The sequence below is a fragment of the Lissotriton helveticus genome, chromosome 1_1, assembly GCF_964261635.1.
Source record: "Lissotriton helveticus chromosome 1_1, aLisHel1.1, whole genome shotgun sequence".
In the NCBI taxonomy this organism is placed as follows: domain Eukaryota; kingdom Metazoa; phylum Chordata; class Amphibia; order Caudata; family Salamandridae; genus Lissotriton; species Lissotriton helveticus.
This window is the reverse complement of record NC_136057.1, coordinates 377036243-377053454: the sequence shown is the minus strand read 5'-3', so window position 1 is coordinate 377053454 and position 17212 is coordinate 377036243. Positions and strand designations below refer to the sequence as shown.

Genomic DNA, 17212 nt, shown 5'->3' with positions numbered 1-17212 from the left:
CAGCACCATGTGACTCTGGGCAATAGCTCGCTTAATCTTCCCGACGGCCCCCAGCGCCTAGAGACCCTTACGGGTGATTGTGCGCTTTACAAATGTGGACTTTACTTTATATGCAGCTCTCTAGAAAGGATGAGAAGTTGCAGGATGACTTGCTGGCTTGGCGGGTCCTGTGTGCGGGGGGTTCAAGCACAGAGGGTCACTCGTCACAAAGTGACTCGGAGGGGACTAGTGCAGAGTTATTTTCATCGTCGAGAGGGGGTCTGGGGGGGAGGGGTGGGAGGACAACTGAGGGGGGTATTCTGGGGTGTATACCTGATGTGGGTCCTGGCCTGTATCTCACTCACAATGCATTTGATAATTGCTTTATGTGATGCTGACCCGTGACTTTTTGTTTTATCCCTTTTTATGATTCAGAGACTCTCCTAATCCGAAATGTGCCGTAATGAGTCAGTCGCCCTGTAAGCAACTGCTGTTTTTTAAGATGCCTTGGGGGGGGGGGGGGGATACATTTTCTTTGTATTCTACAAAACTGAAAATAAATAAAGTTTAAAAAAAAAAATATCAAAGCACTTTATGTGAGCACTATTTGGGTTACAGACTGACACATTCATTTTGTTAGGGACGGGAGAATAAGTAATTTGCTCAGAGTCTTAGGATTTTGAGCGTCCCTGCCGAGACTCGTACCCAGTTCCCAAGGTTCGAAAAGGACCGCTCTAGCCGTTAGGGTATACTTTCAGATTTTCTTTAGGCATTAGGAAAGGCAACCTTAAACATTTTCCATTTTTTATGGCATGTCATTGAACACTGATATCCTATAAAACAAGCATTTGCAATGCAGTAGGTCTCACATTAGTGAAACTTTGGGCTATGGGCGCTGCAAATTATGTTTGTTCTTTTTTTTCTCTCAAAAAATATCCCAGCAGTAGAATAAGTAATAAACAAAATTCCATGAAGAAAAGGAAAGGGTGAAGTACCACACGCTGTTACTAGGTGTCCCTGTGGAGTTCTACAGGGACCTCTATTAGCCGCATAACATACTGCACCCCTAATGTGATTATAAACAGAAAAAATGCAGCTGAGCATACATTTACATTTCCACGTTTCTAGTTTAATTGGGGCAGGTGGATGAAAAATCTGTGGAAATGGAAGGCAGTGCCTTAATTTTCCCATCAGTTACCACTAAATTAGCATGACCAGGCGTCCCAGATTTGCCCGGACAGTCTCGGTTTTTCACCAGCTGTCGAGGCAGATTTCAGGAAATTAAGCTCTTGTCCAGGTTTTTTGAGAGGGACGGCTGAAAACAGTGGGAGGCATCTTTTTATGTTTTGCAAAGCAGGGACAATTAGCAGCAGTTATGATAAAGTAATTTAGTTAACAGGCAAGCTACTAGCTTTAAAAATTGCATTTTATTTATCTTCTTACTGCCTCTTCTGTAATTTTCTGCTGAACAAATCTCAGTGTCCTCACCCTAAAGTGTATGACAAAATAGCTCTACCCAACTGGAAATGGCTAACTTCCCTTAAGTTCCTAGCATACGGTACACTGGTACCCACTGGTTGTGCCACCCTGAAGGTCCCCCCAGTAAAACAAGTTCCCCAGTACGCCACCGCAGACTATTAAAGCAGTTGTGCACTGCTAGCCTGTCTGGGCCATTGAAAGAAACGGCAAAGCCACTACTTTCTTGTACATCTGTATACCTCACCTCCTCAGGCAGGCCTACAGAGTCCGAAGCCAGGGTGCAACATGACATGGGCAGGACATGTACTTTACATGTCCTGACAATAAACACAAAATTCTAAGTTTTTTACTTCGTAAATACTTGGTCGCCCAATTGGCGACTACAGCATTACACACTGATTCCGCAGCTGTGCTAACTCCTGAACAGTGCAACCAAAATGGGCACTGTGAGAAAGTGGCTCTACATATACTGGACTAGAAGGAAGTACAGTGTGTATAGAGTCCACCAACCCCAGAGGTATAACAGAGGTTAAAGTCAGAACTGACCTTACTCTCCAAAGTGGTAGCTTGGTCGAGCAGTAAGGCAGTACCAGAGGACAGTGTAAAGCATTTGTTGTACACACTTAGTCAGCAAAAGGTTTCACACACTCAAGAACTGAACTCCAGGCCAATTGTTGTTATATCCTCAGATATTGTTGATTTATTTTTAGAACCAACAGTTATAAAAATATACTTTTCAAGGTACGAATACTCTCATGTAAATACTTTGCAGAGGAGCAATAAGTTTGTACACACAATAATTACAGGATAGATAACAAGTAACACAGTTTTGAAACAGACTCTAGCATTGAGCTCAATGGGTTTTTCATAGGAAAGTACAGTTGATTACTCTATGGATTACTTTGGTAGTTCCAGGACTAGATCTTAGATTCAGTCCTGGGGTCTAAGCTGAAACCAGATTAGCAAAAACGTTTTAGTTACTGTGATGAATTTTCCTGAATATAAAGCGGTTTTAAAAGTTCACAGTTAAAAACGTTTCAAGGTGATTGTGACAATGTTATCCAATGGGAGGAAATTCAGGTTACAGGTAAAGTACGATTGCGTTACTTTTGTAACCCAGCACTAGTCTCCTAGGGCCAGCACTGGGGGCTTAACACAAAACAGGTAGGTAATTGTGTTTCAGTATTTCGTACGATTTTTAAAGAATATTTGCAGTTTTCAAAAGTAGACACTTGGAAGGAATTTCATGGAAAAGCATTTTCTCCCTATGGAGAAAATACAGGTTACTAGTAAACCGGCTAGGGATTATTTCTGTGGTTCAGTACTGGGCTGAAAGGTACAGTACTGACTTCTCTCCTGATCACAGGTGAGTATTTTCGAGTTCGATCTTTGGCTGATTTTAAAGGAATATTTTCAGTTTTCAAAACTTCACACTTTGAAAATTTTCGAGTCAAAATGGGTCAATGTTATCCAATGGCAGGTAAGTGAATTACCGGTTTCCAGGTGAGTACTTGGTTGGTTAAGTTAGGGTTCTGAGGTAGACTCAGGGGTCCCCCAGGGTCAGGTGAGTACAGTTAGTTCAGCCACAGGGGCGGCCGGGTGCAGAGGTAGGTAGGCCCAATGTTATCCAATGAGGGAAGGGGGGCCCTCGGTTGGTGGCGGCTGGCTAGCAGGCCATGCGGTTCTGGGAGCTGGGCTACTGATCACTTGCTCAGGGCAAGGGGGGAAGTAAGATAGTACAGAGAGGTCACATCCAGCGGCACTCGGGCGGCTGGGTGCAAGGTGCTTTTGAGCCGCCGGGCGCTCAATGTTATCCAATGAGGATCTTAAAAAAGGAACAAAGGCTGCAGACTCGGGGACGGTGACTCTCCAGGGGCGACCAGCACTTCGAGAGGTAAGTTGGGATCTTGGAGCACAGGTAGGTACCCCAAAGGGAGGCACAGTGGGCCGCGGGGCGCCGGGTGCAGGGGTGTCTTTGGGGGTCGCAAAAGATTACCCTCGGCTGGTCGCGGTTGGGCGGCCCCTGGTTCTGAGTCTGCAGGCGTCGTCTGGTTCTTCGAGGAGGGTCTTTGGGCACTGGACTTCGGGTCCTAGTTGCCGGGGGGACGTCCTCGTGGTCTTTGTTCGGGTTGGCCCAGCCCGGGCTCGGCTGGTGCAAAGTGGGCTGGTCCGGAGATTCCTGGTGGGCACCAGGTGGGTTGTTGCAGCAGAGCCTCTGCAGATGGGAGTCCCAATCTTCGAGAGGGTCTAGGCAGGCAGGTCCTCTGGGTGTCCCAAGGTTGCTGTCTGCGGAGGTCGCCGAGATTAGGCAGGAGCAGGTTCCAGGATCAACAGGCCGGTAGGGCTGGGGCCAAGTCAGTTGTTGTCCTGTTAGCAGCTGCGCGGCGGGTCTTCTTCTTCTTGATCTTCTTTCTTCTTTTGGTATCGGGATCTAAGGAAGGAAGGTTCAGGGAGCACCTAAATACTAAATTTTTGGGGCATTACAGGTAGGGCAAGGGCAGGGACAAAGGGGTCCCTGTCCTGGGGTGAGTACACCCCCTAGCCTGCTCCTCTCCTGTGGGAGGGGGGCAGGAGCCTAGCTAGGATTGGGCAGGACTCCCCATCTACAAGATGGCCGGAGCCCGGGGTCATGCTTCACCTCGCCTCCTCCACCTGAGGGGTGGAGTTGGCACAGGTTAGAACACCCCCCTTCCGGACGTAGTTTTTCCCGCCAGTCTTCCCGCCAGAGTGGGGGTAGGACTGGTGGGGGGCTGGTTGCTGGGTACAGCAAATGGTCTGGAGAAGCTCTCGGAGGCGGTATGCCTTTGAAGCTTCCCCCTGTCCATCCTGGGGGAGGAGACATAGCACCTCGCCCAGGATGTGCTTTCTTGCAGACCCAGGAGAGCGGGGAGCTCTCCACCCAGGGGTCCAGCAACATGTCTTCTGTGTGGCAGCCTCTGCAGCCACTCAGCCCAGACGTGGATTGTAGGTTCGGGTTTTTGGAGGGCATCTCTAAGATGCTCTCTCGTGCATTTTACATTAAATCCCACACTGGCACCAGTGCGGGTTTAATGTGCTGATAAGTTTGGTACCAAACTTGTCAGTCTTCAGTGAAGCCATTATGGTGCTGTGGAGTTCATGAATGACAACCTCCCAGCACCATATACTCTTAAATGGCAACACTGCACTTACAGTGCCCAGGAATGGCCCTGGGTATTGTAGGGGCACAGGGCTCATACACCTGGGCTCTCACCTCTGGCATAGGGCACCCAGCTAGAGGGGTGACTGAAGTATGCCAGGGCAGTGGGTTCTGTGGGTATGGCACACAGGGATGTGTGCCATGTCGACTCTTGCTTTAGTTCTGTACTTAGGCACTCAGCCTGCAAAGGCAGTGTGTGGGTGCCAGGGTACAGGGCCCCTGAGGGTGGCACATTAAGTGCTGCAGCCCTCGGGGGTCTTCTCTGATCACCATGCCATGGGTACCTAGGGTACAATTTACTAGGGGCTAACAGGTGGCCAGAGATGCCAATTGGGTATTTTGTTTCAGCATAGCTTTTCTTTGTAGGGAAGGAACACAGGCCCTGGGTACCTGATTGGCAGGGACCCAGGGCACACTCAGTCAAAGTACATCAGCTGTTCAGAAAAAGGGGGGGGGCATACCAAGGCAAGAAAGATGGCACTTTCTCACAGGCACTTTGAGGTATTAAATGACTGGTTACATTAAGCCTGATTTGTATCTCAAGTCGAAGTTAATTTAACTTGTTGCAGTGTGCAGCTTTTACAAAAAACTGCCACTTTGTTGCCTTTAAAACTCCTGTGCCTTACAGCTTTCTGCCCTCCTGGAACGGCGTGCTAATGCCTCTTAGGAAGGGGAACAATAAGGCATTGAAGGCCAGGGAGCCGTTACCTCCTTCCTGCAGAAAGCTTCTTGGGAATAAGCCCCAAAAGGCAGGCTTCAAAGAAGAGGCCACCTTTAAAGAGCTGATTTGTAACACTAGGGAGGAGGGCTGCCCCATTATTTAGGCAGACAGGCTGGCAAGGGGAGAATAGAAGAGAAACCAGTTGCGGAACTGTTTTCCCCAGGGGTGTGTAGCCCTAAGGTAGCCACATCCCAGGGGTGGACTAGTGATGTCTGAACAGTGAATGAAGGGGCTTGCCATCATGGTAGTGCGCAGAAGAGTGCATCCTGGGATAGCCAGAAGTCACACTCTATAGGACGTATTCACCAGATAAAAGGGAACATGGTGGCCAATTGGCTATCAACCGCACCCTGCCCTGGGGGCATTTTCAGAGCATAAAGGGGGCACTCCTAGCACGCCGATCTCATATCTCAACTGACCTGGAAGGACGACCGAAAAAGGACTACCCTGCTGCACTGACGGAGCAGCAAAGAGAGGCTACTCCTTTTAGCACTGCACCTGGTGGCTAGCAAAGAAAGGGACTGTGCCTGCCATGTCCTGCTCAAGAAGGAGCTGTCTTCAGAGCCCAGCAAAGCCAAGCCTTCTGTTTGCAGCAAAACTCTACAACCAGGAAACCCACACCATCTTCGTGGACCAAGGAGTGCCTGCAGGAAGATCATCAGCGAAGTCACATCCACAGAATCCTTCAAGCATCTTCAGCATCCTTCATACCTTGTATCAGGACCACTTCCATTGGAAAAGCCTGCATCAGATAAAAGTGCCTAGAACTGACTGAGGATTGCTTCACCTGCATAGCTAACTGGGATGTATGACATTACAACGCATGCTTTTACCACGCATGCTTTTACATCGCAAGTATTACAACGCAAACCTTTACAACGCATAGCGCTTTGGGGTGCTGGATAGTGAATAGTTTAATTTACTATTCCAACTCCAGTCCCCGTGGACACTAGGGAAGGTGTTGGATAGTAAATTAAATCTATTCCCTATCCTAGAGCGCCCCCCAGCGCAATGCGTTGTAATGGTTTGCGTTGTAAAAGTTGCGATGTAAAAGCACTGCGTGGTAAAAGTTGCGTTGTAAAGGATGTTTCCCAGTTAACTGTTCTTGAGGACCTGGTTGTTCCCCCTGACTGGCTCTCGACTGTAGTTGGTTGTTTAACACCAGGTCCAACTTTTCTTTTGACAGAAAAAGCTTTCAAGTGTCAAATTTGTTAAATTTGGCAATGCTGGTTTGCGGTTAAGTGAATTGTCTTTATTTATGAATTCTTGTAAAATCTATATATATGTGTGAGAAAGTGCCCTCTTTCTTGCATGGTATGCCCCCACTTTTTTCTGAATTGCTGATGTGCTTTGACTGAGTGTGCCCTGGGCTCCTGCCAATCAGGTACCCAGGGCCTGTGTTGCTTCCCTAAAACTGCATTGAAGCCTAAACCCAATTGGCATCTCTGGCCACAGATTAGCCCCTGGTAAATGGTACCACAGGTACCCAGGGCACTGTGACCATAGAAGGCCCCCAAGGGCTGCAGTACTTATTGTGCCACCCTTAGAGGCCCTGTACCCCGACACTCACTCACTGCAGAACAAAGTGAAGAGTTGACATGGCACACATCCCTGTGTGCCATGCCCACAAAACACTGCCCTGACATACACCAGTCACCCCTCTAGCTGAGTGCTCTATGCCATAGGTGATGGTACAGGTGCAGGAGCCCTGTACCCCTACAGTACCCAGGTCCATTCCTGGGCACTGTAAGTGCAGTGCTGCCATTAAGAGTATATGGTGTTGCGAGTTTGTCATTACAAACTCCACAGCACCATAATGGCTGCACTGAAGACTGGGAAGTTTGGTATCAAACTTCTCAGCACATTAAACCCACACTGATGCCAGTGTGGGATTTAATGTAAAATGCACGACAGAGGGCATCTTAGAGATGCCCCCTGAAACTCAACCAACTCCCAGTGACCTGATTGAGTGGCTGTCTAGGCTGCCACCACTAGACATGTTTCTGGGCCCCTGGGTCAAGAGCTTGCTGCTCTCGGGGGCCTGAAACAATGCACATCCTAGGACGAGGAGCCAAGACTACTCCCCCAGGATGGGCAGGGTTCACGAAGGAGAAGCTTCAAAGGCATGCCGCCTTTGTGAGCCTCTCCAGACCATTTGCTGCTTTCACTGGTTCTACCCCCCACTTTGGGCGGGAGACCCGGAGGGGAAAAACAAAGTGAGGAAGAGAGGTATGCCCACCTCTGCCAACTCACCCCTAAGATGGGGGAGGCGAGGTGAAGCACTACCTCGAGTTCCCGCCATCTTAAGGATGGGGGGACCCAGCCAACCAGGTACAGGCTCCTGCCCCCCTCCAACTGGAGAGTGGCAGAATAGGGGGTGTACCCACCTGTAAAGCCCCTAAATATAGTATCTAGGGGCACCCTGACCCTTCCTTCCTCAGATCCAGCAACACAAGAAAAGAAGAGAAGAAGGACGAGAAGCCGTGCAGAGCTAACAAGAGGACGACACCCACTGACTAGGCCCCAGCCCTACACGCCTGTCTCCCCCTCGAACCTGCTCTTGCAAAACCCCGGCGTGCCCAGCGGCCAGCAACATCAAAAACCCCAGAGGACCTGCCTGCATTCACTTTCCAAGCTGTTTCTCCCGTGAACACCAGACATGTTTCAACTGCAGTTCCTGGTGCCAGCCAGGAACCGCAAATCCAGCCCACTCTGCACCTGCCGAATCCCGGCCCAAGCTAGTGTGGAAGAACACCAGGAGGAGGTCCCCCCGGCGATCCTGACCATAGATCCGGCGATCCCTGACCTGCCTCAAGACGACACCTGCCGCCTCAATCCAGAGGACCCCCCCTACCGCGACCAGAGCGGGTAACAAAATCCAAAGTCCAAAGGCACCCCTGCACCCGACGCCCCACAGCCTTGTGTGCCCAACCCAGCGGTGCCCAACAATCCCTCTTAAATAAACATAAGAGGGACCCCGACAGTAGCTAGGTAACAACCCACCAGGGGAAGAAATGTACTAAACAACATGAAAAGGGGACCCCAATAAATATGAAAAAGGACAAAAGTTCCAGAATATAAGAAATAGCACCCACAGAACTGCTCACTGGGGTTTCAAGATTTAAATTTTCATTTTATTTTTCATTAATGCTCCCAGGCCATGATAGCCTCAATCTTCGCCTGGAGGGGCTGCACCGCTCCCCTGCCCACCAAGTGGCCTAGGTACACAACCGACCCCTGCCCGATCTGACATTTACTGGCCTTGATTGTCAAGCCAGCCTGTTTCAGGGCCTGGAGAACAGCTTGTAAGTGACACAAATGGTCCTCCCAACTGCTGCTAAAGACGGCAATGTCATCCAGATAAGCAGCGGAAAAGGCCTCCATCCCTGAGAGGACCTGGTTCACCAGCCGCTGAAAGGTGGCAGGGGCGTTCTTGAGCCCAAAGGGCATTACGCAGAACTGGTAGTGGCCCTCAGGCGTGGAGAAGGCTGACCTCTCCTTTGCTCCATCTGTAAGGGAGATCTGCCAGTACCCTGAAGTGAGGTCAAAGGTACTCAAGTATTGGGCAGCTCCCAGCCGGTCAATAAGTTCATCCGCCCTAGGGATCGGATGTGCATCAGTTTTGGTCACTGAATTGAGTCCCCGGTAATCCACATAGAACCTTAGTTCTGGAGTGGTGCCCGGTAGGGCAGCTTTTGGTACCAAAACCACCGGACTGGACATGGGGCTACTAGAAGGTTCAATTACTCCTAGCTCCAGCATCTTAGTGACTTCACTGTGGATGCTGGCCTTCACCTTGTCTGACAGCCGGTAGGTCTTTGACTTCACTGGTGGGCTGTCTCCTGTGTCCACATCATGGGTACACAGGTGGGTTCTTCCCGGGACAAGGGAGAACAGCGAGGAGTTCTGCTCCAGGACCTGGCGGCAGTCCTCTCGCTGCTCAGGAGTTAGGGATGGTGAGAGAATCACTCCCTCCACCAACCCATCCTTTTCCTGAGACGAAAAAAGATCAGGGAGAAGCTCGCTTTCCGCTTCCTCTGCTCCATCAGTCACCATCATTAAGATGACCTCGGCCTCTCATGGTGGGGTTTGAGACGATTGGCATGAAGTACCCGTAGGGGCTGCCTAGGGGTCTTAAGATCCACTAAGTAAGTGGCCTTACCCTTTTTCTCCATCACCTCAAAGGGGCCTGTCCAGCGGTCCTGGAGGGCACTTGAGCTCTCCAGGTTCCATCACCCACACTTTCTGGTCAGGCTCCAACTCCACAGGGTGAGCGTTGTGGTCATACCACTCCTTCATCACGGCTTGGCTGGCTTCCAAGTTGTCAGAAGCTTGCTTCCACAACTTAGCCATTTGCTCCGGAAGGCCAGCATGTAGCTCACCACATCCTGGGGAAGCTTCCTGGGAGTCTTTTCCCATCCGTCTTTCACCAGGCTGAGAGGTCCACGCACAGGGTGCCCATACAGAAGCTCGAAGGGGCTGAAGCCCACCCCCTTCTGTGGAACTTCCCTGTAGGAAAACAACAGACAGGGTAGGAGGACGTCCCATTTCCTCCGCAGGCTCTCAGGCAGACTTCTTATCATGCCTTTCAGGGTCTTGTTGAGGTCTCTTAAGGAGACCTCATAGGCAGCCAACCACTTGGCGATGTCATCCCCTGCACTGTAGCTGGCGACTACGTCCTTTGATAAATAGGGTCTGAGTTCCCTGGTTGTATCTTTGGATTCGCTGCCACCATTAGAAGTGCTGGGAGTCCCTACTTGCAGGGCCTTAAAGTCTAACTCTCTGAGACTCAACTCATGAGCTAGCCTCTTCTCCTCCCTCTCCTTCTCTAATTTTGCCAACTCCCATCTTAACTGTCTCTCCTCCCTCCTGTCCGCTAGTTCGGCTTCAGTCAAGCTTCTCACGGAAACACTGCTGCCCTCCCTTGAGAGTGTTCTGGGACCTGTCAGTAGGTTCTCCTCCTCAGGTCGGTACAATACATCTGCCCCGATGACAGTGTCCCGCTCTTCCTCTTCCTCCTCCTTCCCCTCTGGGTGTGCTGCCACCCATGCCCTCAAGCTGGTCTGGAGTTTCCCCTTTTTAGCACCACGCTTGAAGAACACTCCCATATTTTGGCAAAAGTCTCGAAGTTGGGCCACAGTATAGGTCTCCAATTCTTCCAGAGCAAATTCCATTTTGCCAATGAGAGTCAGGGACAGCCACTCGGAAGAAGTTAGTTAAGAGGGTAATTAGAAGCGACTTCCACCCACCACAAGGAGTACATTTGGAAATTCAAAAGTTTAATTAGGGAGTCCGCTTGGAGAAAACTCCAGGCGTAGGCCTGTGGTACACACTGCGTTACTATTGAGTGGATGTAAGTAAACACAAGCTCTAATCCCACCACTGATCACCAATTATGTTCGACCTGGGGTTACCAGACTACATAGGGTAGCTTAGCACAGAGCAGGGACAGCTACACTCTAAGGCAAATGTGTTGTGCTTACAATTTTCACTCACAGTAACCCAGCGTTCCACCACTAAAATAAAAGACGCCACACCAGTTTAGAAAAATACGTTCTGCTTTATAAAATCTCTTTGCAGTTTCTCTATGTTCCCTTGAAGTCCTCAGTTTCTGTTAACTAAATAGCTCCGCACAGGGTTATTAGCATATACGCATTTACATGTAACAGTAATTACTCAACACTCTGTTGCTGGGTTGTGGGTCAGTTTTCTTCAACTATGACATGGGATAATTACTTAGCCTAAATTGACACTCTGGAACATTCAATAAGGAATTACTTTTAGGTTCAACTCAGCAGATCATGGAGACCCCAGTTTCAATGATTTATCAATTATACTTATCACTTTCAATTCGACTATACTCAGTTTGTCTGGTATGGGGTCACTGAAACACCATTTCTCATTTATTCAGTTTAGCAGAAGTATACATTAGGTCCATTTGGTGACCATGGAGAAGCAGACTCAGCTAAGTTTCCCAATATGTTTTCTCAACAGTTGCCTGATTTCACTCTTATGCTTCTCCCCTCCCCCTTCTTAATCCCTACTCAGGAGAACGGGGGTCAATACTGTCCAACTTTGTGTGAAATTTCCTCGGTCCCTGGCTTCCCTGGTCCTCGTTATTAACTTGCCAGGTTTAGCCCTAAAACGATTGAGTCTGAAGTCTTAAGTCTATTGGCAGTCCTGCCAGCTCAACTCGCGCTGGCTAACATACAGTTCCACAGAGCTCTTCCTCCTCAACTAATCACCAGGGACCGTGGCGTAGACTTCTGGTTCCACGTCCCTTGCCAGCCCCCACCGATCCCTGCTTACTTGTATTCAGGGAGGCTGGTTCCTCCAGTTCACTGTTTCTCTACCAGCGCCTAAGTCCCGAGTCCTCTCCCCTCACAGGCCAAACTGCACCACCTCAAAGCCTGCAGGAGGGGGGGGGGAAAGGTCGCACACAACGTCGGCGCGCTGGATGTATCTCGATCCCCGGTCTTCACCGAGGCGCGGCTACAGGCTTAATGTAGGTCTGCACGGCCGATTCTGCGCAGTAGATTAGTGTCTTCCTCTGCGGTGCCGCCTTTCTCCTCAGACAGCTGACAGGCCCTCCTCCGGACCCGCCCGCCAGCAGCTACTCAGGGCTGTCGCTCCGCCCCCTCTCGGAGAGTAGTTTCTCGCTCACTTCGGGACCTGCGCAATCACGGGCCACTATTCTCGAGCCCCTTCGCTTGCCCCGCTGTCACTACCACCAATTACCGCTCCACACCCAACACCTCAGGGAGGGGCAGACAACGAAGAGGCAGCGCTTCCCAACACAGGAGAAAGGTGATGTTAGAAATGGGATCCCTGGTTGGCCAAGGCTTGCGCCAAGGCCAGGCAGAAATCGCCATTTCTAGTTAGGGTAGGGAAGTCACCCGCCAAGACAACCCCTGCTCACCCCCTTGGTAGCTTGGCACGAGCAGTCAGGCCTATCTCGGAGGTCATGTGTAAAGCATGTGCGCACGCACCCCCAGCAACAACCTCCCGGGCCCCCCCACAAAAGGAACTCCACACAAGATATATATGAAAATAGCCTTTGTATTGAAGAACACACTTCGACATGAATACACAGTTTACCAGGTGCCAGGGGCACGGGCAGGGTTTACAAGGGACTATATACAGGGCAGGGCCATGGGACCACTGCCAGGGATATGCACATGATGGCACTGGCATTAGAACACATAACCCCTGGGAGCTTCCTCGAACTAGCACTAGAACACATTACACCCAGGAGCTTCATGAAACTAGCGGTAGAACTCACTCTAACCAGGATTAACATACATGGGACATCGGATACTCAGGAGGGAAGGAAGGACAAGGTACATAGCACAACAGAGGCATCATCAGAAGGCAACACGTAATAACTCTCAGAGTCACATTAACATTTATCGATACTTCCAACAGGCAATGTCACGATGTTCAGGGCAAGCTGCAGGTAGCCAACAATAAACCTAAACGGGGCAGCTGCCCACGAAGTGCTGGGCAGCTGTAGAGCAAGGAGGGGGCCATTGTGGGAGCCTCGCAGGCTCTGAGGAAAAAGGCGCCAAACGGTGGAGCCTCTCGGGCTCGGGAACAACTGGACGGAGCCTCGCAGGCTCGAAAGGGCAAGGGACACGTGGTGGAGCCTCTCGGGGCTCTGGACGCTGGGACACGGTGGAGCCTCTCGGGGCTCATGGGCAAAGGGGCCACAGGTGGAGCCTCTCGGGGCTCATGGGACAAAATGGGGGCAGGCGGGGTCCCCCTCGGGGGACCCAGCATCACTGGGGGCCCCACGGACCTCGGGGCTCCACCGAAAGATCTTTGGAGGGGAGGGGCGGGCACCGGCAATGTGCCCCGACGCCCCGCCTCCCCCTCCTGCAACACTCACCGGCCGGTCTGACGCGCCGGTCTCTCCTCGCTCTCCGGGGCTCCCTCTCGCTCCTGGGGGCCCCCGGGGGGAAGCGGCAGTCGTCTTGGGGGACGCAGGGGCGCGGAGTAGGCTCCCGCCGCCCCCTGCATTCTCGGCTCTCTCTCTCGTCGCCTTCACAGCTCCCCGGGCCGCCGGCCAATCCCAGCGCGGCCCGGGGAGACGTAATCAGCCCAGCCCGGGCTGGCAGCCAATCCCAGCGCGGCCCGGGGGAGGGCCTCACGAGGGTCCCGGGCGGAGGCGAACTCAAGGTAATTGACGAGGGGCAGGCACCCTCGATAATTATAGCGGGGACGGGGATAAGCGAGGTAGGTACTCGCTGGGGGCTTGGGCCCCCCCACACGAACGGGGCAAATGCCGGGTGGGCACCGGCTGGTGGAAGATAGCGCTCCCAGCGCTAGAAGCATGAATGAAGTGCCCCAAGGCACTAGGACAGCAAGGCGGCGCTCCCAAGCGCTAGGGCCATAGAAAGCCGAGTCCATAGGAAGTCCAGGATTTCAGGGGGGAGCACCGCAGCTCCTAAAAGGGAAAAGGGCCATCAGAAGTCCAGGAGCAGGCAGGGCCCAGGGAGGCAAGCCAACCCTGAGCCCAACCAGCAGCACGCCCCTGGCAGGGTTCCAGTCAGGACAAGCAGGAAAAGAGAGAGAGAAGAGGTCCCACCCTCCTTTTATACATGAGATTCCTTTGTCTAAAAAGGGGCAGGCAGGGTGAGAACCAGCTAGAACTGGTTATAAGGAATTTCTTGTTACTGGCCAGGCTAGGGACACCAGACGCGCCCCAGGGGGGTGGAGCCAGCATTGTGGGGGGAAAGCCCAGACCCATACAGGATACAGGCACAGCCCCTCCCTCACATCAGCATGTTAATCTCTCCATTCACAACCAGGGCAGACCCACACAGCCTCCTGGAGCCAGGCTCCCCAGCAGGCTTCAGCCAATCACGCGCCAGCATACTGACTGCACACACACACACCGATGTCTAGAAGTGGCAACTTCCCTTCTGGACGCACACACGCCGCATACATCATCTTGCAGCATTCAATCACACGAGTCCACACATACCAGACTCGAGCTGGTACCCCCCACGCCCCAGGAACTACCAGGGACACATACATTCCCCGTGCATTCCTATGGGAGGGCAGGCCTCTCTCATCTACACGCACTCAGAGTGGGAATCACCATCCCAAGGTCACATATAGCAAGCAAAAACTTCAGGGGTGGACCTGCCAGAAGGGCCCAGTCCAACAGGTGAGCACTACGGGGGTATCAGATTCGGAAGGCCTTGGGTTTGTCGAAGGCTACGAATTCCCCTTTAGTTCCTGGGGCACGTTGTTGATGACGGGACCCTTCAGGAGTTCTTGCCCAGTTCACCAGCAGACTGACGATTCCACCCCAGCGTCAGGGGAAGGGTTCTAGTAACTCGTGGGGGCTTTGTGTCCCAACAACCGAGTACAATTCAAAAGGGGCCAGATCTATGGTTTGCGGGTCGGTGTCAGCAGTAAGGCAGCAAACCCTAGGGAAGGATGTCAACCCTCTGTGAATCCTAGCCCCCTAGCGCCACAGCGTGCACTCCCACTGTTTCTAAGGTCACTCCTTATCATCTAAAATGGCCGCCCTGGTTCTGGCCATTTATAGTCTGGGTTCTGGCTACCAGAACTAGCCAGAAGGTTCTAGAACCTCTCCATAGGTTCCTATGGCCACTAGTACTGAGGTAAAAAGATTATGGCAGTTGCAAGCCACCATTTTGTGTCACTGTGCTCAATAGTGTTTATGAGAGGGGACTAGGCCTTAAAGAAAAAAAATGACACTGGGAAAGGTGACACCTAGCCCCTAGACAACACTAAAAATTCTGGTGAACATGAAAAATGGGAACACTCGGAGGCCAAAGGGGACAAAATAAATAAATAAATGGTAGGAAACTCCCAGAAGCAGACAGGTCTAACAGGTGACTACATTTATATAAAAATACAGTCTGTTTTATAAATTGGTGTAAGATATCTTGAGTGTCAATACTATTTCTTCATCAACTGTTTTGGTGATGTTTAAATGCTTTATGCTAGTTCCTCTGTGTAAGCCTTGCTGTGGGTGCCACAGATACCCTAGATTGAGCAGAGTGTTTGACAAATGAAACCTACTGATCCTAAAGGGGTTGGTATGTGCATTACATATGGAGGTCTGACAACCTCACAATGTAATACACCCCATTTCTCAGAGTAATAAACAGGAAGTGCATGTTTGTCACATATGCAAGTTTTTTTTGATTCATTTTTTTTACTGGCAGTGGTATTTTAATAAAGCAATGCATTATATAGGAAACAATATCTAAAGGCTCACCAAAACAAACCAAATTAACCACTTAAAAAGAATCCTAAAAGAGATAAAAAGCCTACCTCGGCAATACACTTGGGGCACCTCCAATCCCCTTTGGGAATCTCTTGCAACGCAGGTATAAGGCAGAAGGTATGGTAACTATCATCACAACCATCACACAACAGGAGCTGGTCCTCAATGTCCCCGCGTCCACAGAACATGCAAATGTACAAATCAACCTAGACGAAGTGGGGGAAAATATTAAATACACAATACAGAAGAGGTATTTACAAATTCCTACATGATTTTCCAAAACAAAGAACTGAAAACTCTTTAAAAAAAATGTTTTACTTGTGATTAATGTATAAAAAAAAATATGGAAAGGCTCAAAAGTGTGACCCAAATTAAGATTAGGTGCTACAAAAAACATTAAGACATCTACCATGTCCCACTATACAACAAACAAGGTAGGAAGAGGCCCCACACATGTACAGGGAGGGTCAGAGATGGAGGAGACAAACCGTTCTCCATGACGAAAATGAAGTACCTCCTTAACCAGGACCTCACTGCACTTCACCTGGGCCACTGGCCAGGGCAACTGAATAGAAAATGGGGCATTTGCTATCCATCAAGATGGCTATCGGATAACTTCCTGCTGGCCTTGTGAAGGCAATTAGGTCTTCCTCCTCTCTTCAGAAGAAGCTAGGAAAGCCGACAGGCTCACCTGGACTCAGGCCAGCATGAAGAAGAGCTGCACCCTACAGCAGACTTTGGGACCTGTACTCCTATACTTCTGGTGGCAGGGGTTCTGCTATTTTTAAAAGTTCAAAGACTTGCTCCCCGGCTGCCCATCCTGTGAGCAGTCTTGTTTGGCTGAGATAGGGATGTGTATTCAGGTGCCTGGAGGCTCTCATTGTCAGGGGAGATGGCTAAGGCCTATGGGGGAGGAGCCGGTTACACTGTGTCTGATTAAATTAGAGACACAACATATGAGATGCAGTGACTACAATACAGAGAAAAGAGAGGGGGCAGGGGGAAAAAGACAGAGTATGTGCAGACTGAAGCATCAACAAAGGGATAGTGCATATTACAAAAGAGGACATACGTTTCAACAGGAGGTTTCAGGAAGCACACAGGGAGGAAACCCTTGCCTGTTAAGCTGTAGAATGTCAGGATCTTGAAATAAAAGGGTAGGGTGAGCAGAATACACTGTATTGTGCATGGGGGAAGGGAGGGATAGTATGGCCCTACAGCAATAAGCACAGGAGCATTCTAAAGTGTAAGAAGCAGAAAGTGCGAGCGAATGAATGACTGAGTGCAATATGTTTATTGGTGGTATGCTAAAGAGAGGAAACGCTGTCATGAATGAGAGATTCCAGGAGGAAGCACAGCAGGCCATACATATTGTCCCTAATCTGCCTTGTTCCTTGTCCCACCACATCCTAACACATCGACACCAATTATATTGGTGCAAAGGGTGCAAGTGTAGCATAGCACAGTGGTAGACAGTGCCTTCATTTATGCTCCTGCCTCCTTGGCTGGTTGTGGTGGTCTTGCTCTCCGCCTTTCACAAGAGCCACAGATTCAAAGCACTGTGATGGGGTTACACCAGCCTACATTT

At 50.5% G+C, this 17212-nt stretch overlaps 1 protein-coding gene across 3 annotated transcripts in view; it reads right to left on the bottom strand.

Moving 5' to 3' along the window:
• KDM5A (lysine demethylase 5A) overlaps positions 1–17212 on the bottom strand; it is a 749711-nt gene that overhangs the window by 633110 nt on the left and 99389 nt on the right. For all 3 annotated transcript variants that reach the window (XM_078673709.1, XM_078673710.1, XM_078673708.1), the window contains one exon: positions 15672–15830. In XM_078673709.1, the coding sequence (XP_078529835.1) occupies positions 15672–15830 (159 nt within the window). The remainder of the gene's footprint in view (positions 1–15671; positions 15831–17212) is intronic.